Source organism: Taudactylus pleione, unplaced genomic scaffold, assembly GCF_031769625.1.
Source record: "Taudactylus pleione unplaced genomic scaffold, aTauple2 ptg001724l, whole genome shotgun sequence".
Taxonomy (NCBI): Eukaryota; Metazoa; Chordata; class Amphibia; order Anura; family Myobatrachidae; genus Taudactylus; species Taudactylus pleione.
In genome coordinates, this window is record NW_028286121.1 from 1,372,193 (window position 1) to 1,387,701 (window position 15,509).

General features: G+C 44.2%; 1 protein-coding gene across 1 annotated transcript in view; it reads right to left on the reverse strand.

The window, feature by feature from the left end:
- The window catches only part of LOC148439530 (very-long-chain 3-oxoacyl-CoA reductase-B-like), a 230,510-nt gene that overhangs the window by 176,995 nt on the left and 38,006 nt on the right, over window positions 1–15,509 (reverse strand). The window contains exons 5-7 of the mRNA XM_088464628.1: window positions 14,482–14,549; window positions 8,933–8,977; window positions 8,211–8,245 (exon numbers count right to left, since the gene is read on the reverse strand). Coding sequence (XP_088320754.1) covers window positions 8,211–8,245; window positions 8,933–8,977; window positions 14,482–14,549 — 148 coding nt within the window. The remainder of the gene's footprint in view (window positions 1–8,210; window positions 8,246–8,932; window positions 8,978–14,481; window positions 14,550–15,509) is intronic.

The window sequence follows — 15,509 nt, forward strand, 5'->3', positions numbered from 1 at the left end:
ATCATCTATAGCTCTAATATCTACACACTACCACATACACAGACCAACCATCATCCATAGCTCTAATATCTACACACTACCACATACACAGCCCAACCATCATCCAAATCTCTAATATCTACACACTACCACATACACAGCCCAACCATCAACCAAAACTCTAATATCTACACACTACCATATACACAGCCCAACCATCAACCAAAGCTCTAATATCTACACACTACCACATACACAGACCAACCATCAACCACAACTCTAATATCTACACACTGCCACATACACAGTCAAACCAGCATCCAAAGCTTTAATATCTACACACTACCATATACACAGCCCAAGCATCATCCAAAGCTTTATTATCTACACACTGACACATACACAGCCCAAGCATAATCCCCAGCTGTAATATCTACGCAGTATCACATGCACAGCCCAACCATCGAACAAAGCTCTAAAATCTACACACTACCACATACACAGCCCAACCATCAACCAAAGCTCTAATATATACACACTACCACATACACAGACCAACCATCTTCCAAAGGTCTAATAGCTACACACTACCACATACACAGCCCAACCATCATCCATAGCTCTAATATCTCCACACTACAACAGACACAGCCCAACCATCGACCAAAGCTTGAATATCTACACACTATCACATACACAGCCCAACCATAATCCGAAGCTCTAATATATACACACTACCACATACACTACCCAACCATCACCAAATCTCTAATATCTACACACTACCAAATACACAGCCCAACCATCAAAGCTCTAATATCTACACACTACTACCATAAACACAGCCCACCCATAACCAAAACTCTTATATCTACACACTACCACATACACAGACCATCCATCATCCATAGCTCTAATATCTACACATTACCACATACACAGCCCAACCATCATCTATATCTTTAATATCTACACACTACCACATACACAGACCAACCATCATCCATAGCTCTAATATCTACACACTACCACATACACAGCCCAACCATTATCAAAGCTCTAATATCTACACACTACTACCACATACACAGCCCAACCATCATCTAAAGCTCTAATATCTACACAATACCACATTCACAGACCAACCATCATCCATAGCTCTAATATCTACACACTACCAAATACACAGTCCAACCATCATCCATAGCTCTAATATCTACACACTACCACATACACAGACCAACCATCATCCAAAACTCTAATATCTACACACTATCATATACACAGCCCAACCATCAACCAAAGCTCTAATATCTACACACTACCACATACACAGCCCCACCATCACCAAAGCTCTAATATCTACACGCTACCAAATACACAGCCCAAGCATCATCCAAAGCTGTAATATCTACACACTATCATATACACAACCCAACCATCACTCAAAGCTCTAATATCTACACACTACCACATACACAGCCCAACCATCGACCAAAGCTCGAATATCTACACACTATCATATACTCAGCCCCACCATCCTCCAAAGCTTTAATATCTACACACTACCACATACACAGCCCAACCATCGTTCAATGCTCTAATATCTACACACTACCACATACACAGCCCAACCATCATCCAAAACTCTAATATCTACACACTTCCACATACACAGCCCAACCATCACCCAAAGCTCTAATATCTACACACTACTACCACATACACAGCCCAACCATCACCCAAAGCTCTAATATCTACACACTACCACATACACAGACCAACCATCATCCATAGCTCTAATATCTACACACTACCACATACACAACACAACCATCATCCAAAGCTGTAGTATCTACACACTACCACATACACAGCCCAAGCATCCACCAAAGCTCTAATATCTACACACTACCACATACACAGCCCAACCATCATCCATAGCTCTAATATCTACACACTACCACATACACAGACCAACCATCATCCATAGCTCTAATATCTACACATTACCACATACACAGCCCAGCCATCATCCATAGCTCTAATATCTACACACTACCACATACACAGACCAACCATCATCCATAGCTCTAAAATCTACACACTACCACATACTCAGCCCAACCATCATCCAAATCTCTAATATATACACACTACCACATACACAGCCCAACCATCATCAAAGCTCTTATTTCTACACACTACCACATACACAGCCCAACCATAACTAAAGCTCTAATATCTACACACTACGATCTACACAGCGCAACCATGAATTGCAAAGCTCTAATATCTACATACTACTACCACATACAGAGACCAACCATCTTCCAAAGGTCTAATAGCTACACACTACAACAGACACAGCCCAACCATCATCCATAGCTCTAATATCTACACACTACAACAGACACAGCCCAACCATCGACCAAAGCTTGAATATCTACACACTATCACATACACAGCCCAACCATAATCCGAAGCTCTAATATATACACACTACCACATACACTACCCAACCATCACCAAAGCTCTAATATCTACACACTACCACATACACAGACCAACCATCATCCATACCTCTAATATTTACACATTACCACATACACAGCCCAACCATCATCTATAGCTCTAATATCTACACACTACCACATACACAGACCAACCATCATCCATAGCTCTAATATCTACACACTACCACATACACAGCCCAACCATCATCCAAATCTCTAATATCTACACACTACCACATACACAGCCCAACCATCAACCAAAACTCTAATATCTACACACTACCATATACACAGCCCAACCATCAACCAAAGCTCTAATATCTACACACTACCACATACACAGACCAACCATCAACCACAACTCTAATATCTACACACTGCCACATACACAGTCAAACCAGCATCCAAAGCTTTAATATCTACACACTACCATATACACAGCCCAAGCATCATCCAAAGCTTTATTATCTACACACTGACACATACACAGCCCAAGCATAATCCCCAGCTGTAATATCTACGCAGTATCACATGCACAGCCCAACCATCGAACAAAGCTCTAAAATCTACACACTACCACATACACAGCCCAACCATCAACCAAAGCTCTAATATATACACACTACCACATACACAGACCAACCATCTTCCAAAGGTCTAATAGCTACACACTACCACATACACAGCCCAACCATCATCCATAGCTCTAATATCTCCACACTACAACAGACACAGCCCAACCATCGACCAAAGCTTGAATATCTACACACTATCACATACACAGCCCAACCATAATCCGAAGCTCTAATATATACACACTACCACATACACTACCCAACCATCACCAAATCTCTAATATCTACACACTACCAAATACACAGCCCAACCATCAAAGCTCTAATATCTACACACTACTACCATAAACACAGCCCACCCATAACCAAAACTCTTATATCTACACACTACCACATACACAGACCATCCATCATCCATAGCTCTAATATCTACACATTACCACATACACAGCCCAACCATCATCTATATCTTTAATATCTACACACTACCACATACACAGACCAACCATCATCCATAGCTCTAATATCTACACACTACCACATACACAGCCCAACCATTATCAAAGCTCTAATATCTACACACTACTACCACATACACAGCCCAACCATCATCTAAAGCTCTAATATCTACACAATACCACATACACAGACCAACCATCATCCATAGCTCTAATATCTACACACTACCAAATACACAGTCCAACCATCATCCATAGCTCTAATATCTACACACTACCACATACACAGACCAACCATCATCCAAAACTCTAATATCTACACACTATCATATACACAGCCCAACCATCAACCAAAGCTCTAATATCTACACACTACCACATACACAGCCCCACCATCACCAAAGCTCTAATATCTACACGCTACCAAATACACAGCCCAAGCATCATCCAAAGCTGTAATATCTACACACTATCATATACACAACCCAACCATCACTCAAAGCTCTAATATCTACACACTACCACATACACAGCCCAACCATCGACCAAAGCTCGAATATCTACACACTATCATATACTCAGCCCCACCATCCTCCAAAGCTTTAATATCTACACACTACCACATACACAGCCCAACCATCGTTCAATGCTCTAATATCTACACACTACCACATACACAGCCCAACCATCATCCAAAACTCTAATATCTACACACTTCCACATACACAGCCCAACCATCACCCAAAGCTCTAATATCTACACACTACTACCACATACACAGCCCAACCATCACCCAAAGCTCTAATATCTACACACTACCACATACACAGACCAACCATCATCCATAGCTCTAATATCTACACACTACCACATACACAACACAACCATCATCCAAAGCTGTAGTATCTACACACTACCACATACACAGCCCAAGCATCCACCAAAGCTCTAATATCTACACACTACCACATACACAGCCCAACCATCATCCATAGCTCTAATATCTACACACTACCACATACACAGACCAACCATCATCCATAGCTCTAATATCTACACATTACCACATACACAGCCCAGCCATCATCCATAGCTCTAATATCTACACACTACCACATACACAGACCAACCATCATCCATAGCTCTAAAATCTACACACTACCACATACTCAGCCCAACCATCATCCAAATCTCTAATATATACACACTACCACATACACAGCCCAACCATCATCAAAGCTCTTATTTCTACACACTACCACATACACAGCCCAACCATAACTAAAGCTCTAATATCTACACACTACGATCTACACAGCGCAACCATGAATTGCAAAGCTCTAATATCTACATACTACTACCACATACAGAGACCAACCATCTTCCAAAGGTCTAATAGCTACACACTACAACAGACACAGCCCAACCATCATCCATAGCTCTAATATCTACACACTACAACAGACACAGCCCAACCATCGACCAAAGCTTGAATATCTACACACTATCACATACACAGCCCAACCATAATCCGAAGCTCTAATATATACACACTACCACATACACTACCCAACCATCACCAAAGCTCTAATATCTACACACTACCAAATACACAGCCCAACCATCAAAGCTCTAATATCTACACACTACTACCATAAACACAGCCCAACCATAACCAAAACTCTCATATCTACACACTACCACATACACAGACCAACCATCATCCATAGCTCTAATATCTACACATTACCACATACACAGCCCAACCATCATCTATAGCTCTAATATCTACACACTACCACATACACAGACCAACCATCATCCATAGCTCTAATATCTACACACTACCACATACGCTGCCCAACCATCATCCAAAGCTCTAATATCTACACACTACCACATACACAGCCCAACCATCATCCAAAACTCTAATATCTACACACTACCACATACACAGACCAACCATCAACCAAAACTCTAATATCTACACACTGCCACATAGACAGACCAACCATCATCCAAAGCTGTAATATCTACACACTACCATATACACAGCCCAAGCATCATCCAAAGCTTTATTATCTACACACTAACACATACACAGCCCAAGCATAATCCCCAGCTGCAATATCTACGCAGTATCACATACACAGACCAACCATCGAACAAAGCTCTAAAATCTACACACTACCACATACACAGCCCAACCATCAACCAAAGCTCTAATATATACACACTACCACATACACAGCCCAACCATCATCCAAAACTCTAATATCTACACACTTCCACATACACATCCCAACCATCAACCGAAGCTCTAATATATACACACTACCACATACAGAGCCCAACCATCATCCAAAACTCTAATATCTACACACTACCACATACACAGACGAACCATCAACCAAATCTCTAATATCTACACACTATCATATACACAACACAACCATCATCCAAAGCTGTAATATCTACACACTACCATATACACAGCCCAAGCATCATCCAAAGCTTTATTATCTACACACTAACACATACAGTACACATCCTAAGCATCATCCAAAGCTGTAATATCTACGCAGTATCACATACACAGCCCAACCTTCGAACAAAGCTCTAAAATCTACACACTACCACATACACAGCCCAACCATCATCAAAGCTCTAATATCTACACACTACTACCATATACACAGCCCAACCATCGTTCAAAGCTCTAATATCTACACATTACCACATACACAGCCCAATCATCATCCAAAGCTCTAATATCTACACACTAACATATACACAGCCCCACCATCCCCCAAACCTTTAATATCTACACACTACCACATACACAGCCCAAGCATCATCCAAAGCTGTAATATCAACACACTATCATATACACAGCCCCTCCATCAGTCAATGCTCTAATGTCTACACACTACCACATACAGAGCCCAACCATCATCCAAAACTCTAATATCTACACACTACTACATACACTGCCCAACCATCACCCAATGCTCTAATATCTACACACTACCACATACACAGCCCAAGCATCATCAAAGCTCTAATATCTACACACTACCACATGCACAGCCCAACCATCACCCAAAGCTCTAATATCTACACACTACCACATACACAGCCCAACCGTCATCAAAGCTCTAATATCTACACACTACCACATACACAGCCCAACCGTTATCCAAATCTCTAATATATACACACTACCACATACACAGCCCAACCATCACCAAAGCTCTAATATCTACACACTACCACATACACAGCTCAACCGTTATCCAATTCTCTAATATATACACACTACCACATACACAGCCCAACCAGTACCAAATACACAGCCCAACCATCAACAGCTCTAATATCTACACACTACCACATACACAGCCAAACCATCTACCAAAGCTCTAATATCTACACACTACCACATACACAGCCCAACCACTACCACATACACAGCCGAACCATCAACCAAAGCTCTAATATCTACACACTACCACATACACAGCCGAACCATCAACCAAAGCTCTAATATCTACACACTATCATATACACAACACAACCATCACCCAAAGCTCTAATATCTACACACTACCACATACACAGCCCAACTATTTAATTATAACACCCAAACAGCCCAAATATCAACCAAACAGTATATATAGCACAACCATTAACCAAATCAATAACATCTACACAGAATGTAGGTGGCTTGCTGGATGCCGACGGTCTTAATATCAGTATTCCGACCGTCGGTATCCCGAATGTAAGTATCAGGGTGCAGGGGGAGGGTAGCATCAGCTAGCGGGGTGAGGCTGAGGCCCTAGGGAGAGGGTTTGGGTTAGGCATCGGGGAGGGATGGTTAGTATTAGGGTGTGGGTAGGGGGAGGTTAGGTTTAGGCACTAAGGGGGAGGTTAGGCTTAGGCACCGGGGAGGGGGTGTTAGTTTTAGGGTGCGGGGAGGGGGAGGTTAGGTTTCGGCACTAAGTGGAAGGTTAGGCTTAGGCACCGGGGAGGGGGTGTTAGGTTTAGGGTGTGGGGAGGGGGAGGTTAGGTTTAGGCTCTAGGGGGGGGAGGGTTAGGCACCGGGAAGGGTGGGTTAGGGTAGGGGTTAGGCTTAGAAAGTTACTTACCATTGACTGCTATGGGTGTCGGAATTCTGGCTTTCGGTATATCATACCCAACCCCATCTACACAGCACAATCATCAACCCAAAGCAAACTTGCCAACTTTATAAATTTAATTCTAAGTGGGGGTTTCGGGCAGGTGAAGCGGTCATGGGGCCATGAATCCTGTCACGTCTGACCCTGCACTTTGCTGTGCAATGCCCTGATTTGTGCCACAAATCAAATAATCAAGCCCCATAATCATTCACTATTCCAGGAAAGTATAAGCATGACAGCACAACCATCAATCAAATCACTATCATCTACACAACCATGATACTATCATCTACACAACCATGGCACTATCATCTACACAACCATGGCACTATCATCTACACAACCATGGCACTATCATCTACACAACCATGACACTATCATCTACACAACCATGACATTATCATCTACACACCCATGACACGATCATCTACACACCCATGACACGATCATCTACACACCCATGACACATCATGACTGCAAAACCAGCAAATGAAAATACCATACCTCTCCACCATCTTTGGCAGCACAACTCGTGTCATCTAGATAAAACAAAAAATCACATTGCAACAATACTGTAATAGTGACTGAATACTGTACAGAAACAGACTCATACCTTCCTTCTGTCTGTGTCACCCTGCCGGGGGAGGGACAGACTCATAGCTCCCTTCTGTCTGTGTCACCCTGCAGGGGGAGGGACAGGCTCATAGCTCCCTTCTGTCTGTGTCACCCTGCAGGGGGAGGGACAGGCTCATAGCCCCCTTCTGTCTGTGTCACCCTGCAGGGGGAGGGACAGGCTCATAGCTCCCTTCTGTCTGTGTCACCCTGCAGGGGGAGGGACAGGCTCATAGCTCCCTTCTGTCTGTGTCACCCTGCAGGGGGAGGGACAGGTACATAGCTCCCTTCTGTCTGTGTCACCCTGCAGGGGGAGGGACAGGTACATAGCTCCCTTCTGTCTGTGTCACACTGCAGGGGGAGGGACAGGCTCATAGCTCCCTTCTGTCTATGTCACTGTGTCACCCTGCCGGGGGAGGGACGGGCTCATAGCTCCCTTCTATCTGTGTCACCCTGCAGGGGGAGGGACAGGCTCATATCCCCCTTCTGTCTATGTCACCCTGTCGGGGGAGGGACAGGCCCATAGCTCCCTTCTGTCTGTGTCACCCTGAAGGGGGAGGGTCAGAATAATATTCCATGCTATGCATCAGGTGAAAAGAAATTTGGCCACTTACCTGCACCATTGACAGTACATTGCAGTTAATGATATCCATTATTTGCTAAGAGGAATAGAAAACAGTACAAATGTCATTGTGTTGTCTGCAGATCACTGGATGCAATATACCATAAAGTGCCTGTGTGCTTGCTCAGATTGTTTCATTTCAAACCGAAATAATGAACTTCTATGAGCAAAACAGAGAAAATTCCAAACATGCACTTTCCAAACGCCGACAGCAGCGTTTAGGTGCCCGCAGCGCTCAGTGATAACCCGCTCCTTCTGAAATCCGTTACATATCGGTTTTAAGGGCTCATTAGAAGCAGAGACAGTTAGAAGTGCTGTCAAAATAACTTTCGACCATGTGCCGGTGGCGATGAGCATGTGTTCATGTGCAGCTGCTGCTTGTGCTCTTTAAGTACATTCGGGTCATTTCGGGACAGTGATACAGATGGAAACAACTTGTTTTTAACCTGTAGTAATTTCATCTCCCAAAACAGAAAGGCATCTGTCTTGTCACAGTCCCAGCACCATCTGGCTGATGTCCGACAAAGCAAACCATTAGGTCCAGCGGGTAAAATAAGTATTGAACACATCAACATTTTTCTCAGTAAATATATGTGTAATGGGGCTATTGTAATGATATTTTCACCAAATGTCAGCAACAACCCATGCAATCCACACATGCAAAGAAATCAAATCATAGATGTAAAGTTATGTGTAATAATGTGAAATGACACATGGAACACATGAAGAAAGGGAGGTGCAAAAAGGCATCGAAAGCCAAGACACCAGCTGAAATCTATCAGTAATTAGAAAGCAATCCTGCCCCTTTGTCAGTACAAATTAATAAGTTGGTTCAGTCCCAATTGATGGCCTATAAAAAGGTGTCTCATTACCAAGGTGTCACACAAGAAACATCTCATGATGGGTTAAAGCAAAGAGCTCTCTCAACACCTTCGCAACCTTATTGTTGCAAAACATACTGATGGCATTGGTTACAGAAGGATTTCAAAACTTCTAAATGTTCCAGTGAGCACTGTTGGAGCCATAATCTGGAAGTGGAAAGAACATAATTTCACCATAAACCGGCCATGATCAGGTGCTCCTCGCAAGATTTCTGACAGGGGAGTGAAAAGAATAATCAGAAGAGTTGTCCAAGAGCCATGGACCACTTGTGGAGAGCTTCAGAAAGACCTGGAATTAGCAGGTACAATTGTTTCAAAGAAAACAATAAGTAATGCACTCAACCGCCATGACCTGTATGCACGCTCAGCACGCAAGACTCCATTGCTGAAGAAAAAGCATGTTGAAGCTCGTTTAAAGTTTGCTGCACAATATTAGACAAGCCTGTGAAATACTTGGAGAATATAAGGGCCTGATTTAGACCCGCCCGAGAGCGCATAGCGCTCGCAAGCGGGTCGATGGTGGGCCAGTGCACAAGCGCGGCGTGAGCAATACGTGTGCGCAAGCCCCGTTGCGAGTGAGAAATCACTTGCTCCAGGGTTCGCAACAAAACGGGGCGGCTGTCAATGTTGATCGACAGCTCGCCCCGTTTTGTAGGCGGGGAGGGGGGGTGGCTGAACAAACGGAGGCGTTCCTGAAGGAACGCCTGCCGTTTGTGGGTGGCCCTACTGACATCACGAGTGATGTCAGTAGTGGACTTCCTGCTCTATTAGAGCAGGGAGTCCACTTGGGCTTACGAGACCTGAGACCCTACCACAGGGTCTCCTCGCAAGCCCGATGGTCGCGATAATTGTGACCGTCTCCTTCCCGTTCGCACTAGCTGTGTGGAAAAAAAAAATCCTCCCCACCCTGATTCAGAGCGTGCGCTCGCAAATAGCGAGTGCCTCTGAATCAGGCCCATAGTCTGGTCAGATGTGACCAAAATGTAACTCTTTGGATGCCATAATACACACCATGTTTGGAGGAGAAATGGCACTGCACATCACCCCAAAAACACCATACCAACAGTGAAGTTTGTAGGTGGGAACATCATGGTGTGGAGCTGTTTTTCAGGATTCTTGAATCCAATTGAAAATCTATGGGAAGAACCAAAGATCAGAGGGCCTGATTCAGAGCCAGACACTATTTGCGGCCGCTCGTTCACAAAAAGGGGCTGGCTATTTAAATTAAGCGCTCGCTCTTTGCGGTCTGTTGACGCCTCTATGTCTGAACGAGCGAACGAAACATGCGCTCACTATTTTGGAAAAAACGCCCCCTGGCCGCTCGCATCATACGTCATCTCCGCTATTTATTAGATTAATCAAGTACATTGAAAGGCGTATGAACTTCTCGCAGTGCTTGTGGTAGCATTTTCCTACCGCAATCAGTTCAGGCTAAAAGACAACCAAGTGACGTGGTCGATGACGCTGCTTTGTTAATTATGCACACCCTTAAAACGCCCGTTTTGACCGTTTGGCACGCCTGCGTTCGGATCTCCACTCCCTGTTTTCAAGCACCTTCCCCTGTTACCACCCACAAACGCCTCATCCTGTCACTCAAATTAGCAGGCATTCGCTATTTTGCGAGCACACAATTTTCGATCGCACTGACTGGTTCGCGCATGCGTACTAAAACCCATACGCATGCGCAGATGTGCGAACATCGCTCGGAGTGAACGAGCGGCCGCTTACGAGCGGCTCTGAATCAGGCCCAGAGGCCCAGAGTTCATAGAAGAGGCCACGGAACCTTCGAGATTTGAAGATTGTATGGAAGAATGGGCCAAAATCACACCTGAGCAATGCATGCGACTAGTTTCTCCATACAGGAGGCGTCTTGAAGCCGTCATTACCCTCAAAGGCTTTTGTACGAAGTATTAAATAGATTTCAGTAAGCGTGTTCAATACTTTTTCCCTGGGTCATGACTCATTTCACATTATTATTATTAACTTAATTTATGGACATCTATGGTTTGATTTCTTTGCATGTGTGGATCGCATGGGTTGTTACTGACATTTGGTGATAATTTCATTACAATAGCCCCAATACAAATACATTTACTGAGAAAAATGTTGATGTGTTCAATACTTATTTTACCCGCTGTATAAAAGGATTGTGTTGGAACCTGTACTACCACAATCCTTCTTCAGTTGTCTTCCCCATGAGGACGCTCTCGCTGGAGTAACCCTCTAAAGAGGTGTCTGGCTGGGCAGGGGAGTAGCCAGAACTTTATGGGCCCCATAGCAGCATTTTGAAGGGGCCTCTGCCACATTGCTTCTAGAAAGACACCTTTCTGCATAGCAGTTGTTCACTTTATGCCCTATAGTAGTGCCCTAGTTAATTATATGCCCCATAGTTGTGCCTTAGTTCTTTTATGCCCCAATGTAATGCACTCATTCATTGTATGCAATACAATAGTGCCCTGGTTCATTGCATGCACCATAGTTGTGCCCTTGTTCACATTATACCACACATTGCCCAAAGTTCATATTATGCCACATTGTAGTGCCCCCAGCTCACCATACTGAATGCTACATTGCCTTGATAGCAGTACATATTATACTACATGTTCCATCCAGGTCAACTTATTACACAGATTGTCCCCAGTACATATTATGCCACATTGTCGTGCCCCCAGTTTGTAATATGCCACATTGCAGTGCCCCCAGTTAATTTTAAGCGACACTATAGTATCTACAGTTTATATCAGACTTGCCTACCTTTAGGCTGTCCCTTCCGGGAGGGGACAGCCTGGACGACACTCTGTACACAGCAGGTGGGCGGAGCGGGGGGCGTGGCAGCTCAACACATCATCGTGGCCCCGCCCCCCGCTGTGCAGAGCCCATAATACAGGCACTGTACTGCGGGGGGCGGGGCTTCGATTACACGATTTAATGCGAATCGCGTCATCTGATCCCCTGGGCTGCATACTAAGTGGCCGGCAACGGGGGGTGCGGGACGGCTGCGGCTGGTTCCAGGAGACTTGCCTTGTCTTCCAGGTGGTCAGGAGCGGCGCCCGATTTTCGGGAGGCTCCCGATCAAATCGGGAGGGTAGGCAAGTATGGTTTATATTATGCCACACTCCAGTGCCCCCGGTTCATACTGTGCCATTACAGTGCCGCCAGTATATTATAATATGCACTACACACCTCTTTTACCTTTTATAATGTCTATTACACACACCATTAGCTGAAAATGGAATGTCTCTACATTAGGCAGCCTTATCCTACATAAAAGTCTGGTAAGGGATTTTATCCCATTTACCTCTTATCTTCACCTTGTTTGCCAATGGCGACACTTCACGTGCTCCATCCCTATTGGCAGCTTTTTAATCTTATACAACTTCACGTCTGCAGGGCCTTCAGATAAGATTGTAGCTTATTGTAAGTACAAAGGCGAGAGGAGGGGGCAGTAACCAACCAACTCCTGCATCCTAATGCAGAAAATTCCCTTTATAGTGGATATTTTCTTAATTACAGCACACTGTCCATTTCAGGGACATTTCTAATCTTTGAGTTCAGCCCCCACCCCCCAGCTCACTTCACAAAGGCTGTACTCGGGGCCAGACTGACCCACAGGGGAGCAGGGGAAATCCCCAGCGGGTCCCCACTGCGTGGAATCCTCTCTTCCCTTATGCATCTGGTTTCAGATTTTGCACTGTAATAATATATTGTTACTCTACTAGTGGGTGAGTTACTGGCAGAGTGGGACCATGGACTGGTGACTGATATGGGTCCCTACTGCTGCATTCCCTACAGTGGGTCCTTCTTGCCCCAGTCCAACACTGGAGAAGCCTGCTCTAGGACAGTGCCATGCTCACTGGTTAGCTCAGCTGTACCTGTGATGGTGACACAGGAGTGTGGGAGATGCATCATCTTAGTGTGGAGCTTTACTGAGAGGTAGAGACGGACCGCCAATTACTATGAGCACAAATGAGTCCCTCTTTCAGGCTGAGCAAAGGGACAAACCCAATTTCTTAGCAGGCAATTCCAGGACTTGGTAAACAATGACCTGGGTCTGGGGCCTCTTAAGCCTCTGGTTCCCATAGCAACGATACCAGCTTCACCCACTATAGTTCCGCTCATGCGTCTGGATCTAAGGCAGGATCCGAGGAGGTGGTCTACTCTCTCGAGCGTTAAGAATTGATCACCAAAAATTAGGCAGTCTCCTGTACACTCCGGGAGAGAAGGACACTACGTGCAACAAGCTCTCCAATGGCTCAGTACTTCCAACTAGGGATGTGCAGGCTCAGTTCTACTCGGTTCCGTTCGTTTTTTTTTACCGAATCTTATTGGGTATCAGCTGCCACGAGTTTTGGATAGCCAATAAGATTCGGTAAAAAAAAACGAACGGAACCGAGTAGAACCGAGCCTGCACATTCCTGCTTCCAACATCATCTAATTTGTACTCCTCAAACTCACAAAGCCCCCAGCCTCTCCTCCCGCCAAACTTATGTTACTCGGTGGTCCTTCCTGCCCTCTCTGTTACTGGTCCTCACTCCTAATAATAATAATAATAATTAATGCAAATATATCCTAATTCACTATAAAATACTTGAATCATAAATCTTAAATTAAAATCTTGACTTTATCTCAACAATAATAAGTCCCACTAATCGGCACTCACCTTATTTATGTCAGGTACATTAAGAAATTGACAATATTTACCATGGTAAACCATCCCAACATTATTTACTGCAACAAGAGAAAACCACACAGTTGTTATAATATACAGTACAATGTACATGTAATATCAGGAGCATAGAAACAAGAGATATCCATACTATACATGTCACATATAGAGACCCAGCACTGTCTGATCCTGTCCTGATAATAACCAGCCAAGATATCTCTGTATATTATATCATCACACTTGCCTACCCTCCCAATTTTAGCAGGAGGCTCCCGATTTTTAATGAAGCCTCCCGCTCCCCCGCAAAGTATACATCAACTCCCGGATTTTATTATTAGTTTTTTTAACTTCGGAGCGCGCATGTGTGAGTCCTGGCATGCCGGGGGCGGGGCCTGCTAGACAGCAGTGAGATCGTCGGGATCGGTAAACAGCGGCGCTGCGGTGCTCTGATCAGAGGTGCCGGTGTGCACAGTTCAGCAGCAGCGGTGGCCTTTTCTCCTGCCACGGTGGCCTGGCTTAACATAAGTAGAAGTATTATTAAAGGGAAGTGAATAGTGGCTAGTGGTGGTGGTGAGTGCCATAGGCATTAACTGCACTCCGAAAGGGCCCTCACTGACAGCCATCCATTTAATCATGGATGGCTGTTAGTGAGTGCCCGTTTAGAGTGCAGTTAATGCCTAGACACACCCCTTGCTCGCGGCGCATTCTACTCCCATCTGCAATCTCCCTGAAAGTGTTTTTCAAAAGTAGGCAACTATGTATTATATATAGGGCCCTATTTTTATAACGTTATTTGTACTAAAATAAAGTGAAAAAGGCTGTTTTGTGTTTTCACACCCTTTTCACCTTATTTTAGTATTACCTATAGTTATTACAGGGCAATTGGAGTAGAATTCGTAAAATTCTACTCCAAGCCTTATTATCACTTATTTTTAGTAATCAGATCGCATTTCCCATAACTGTAATGGGAAATGTGATCCGACCATAGTTACTAAAAATACATTGTGAAAAAATACTGGGGA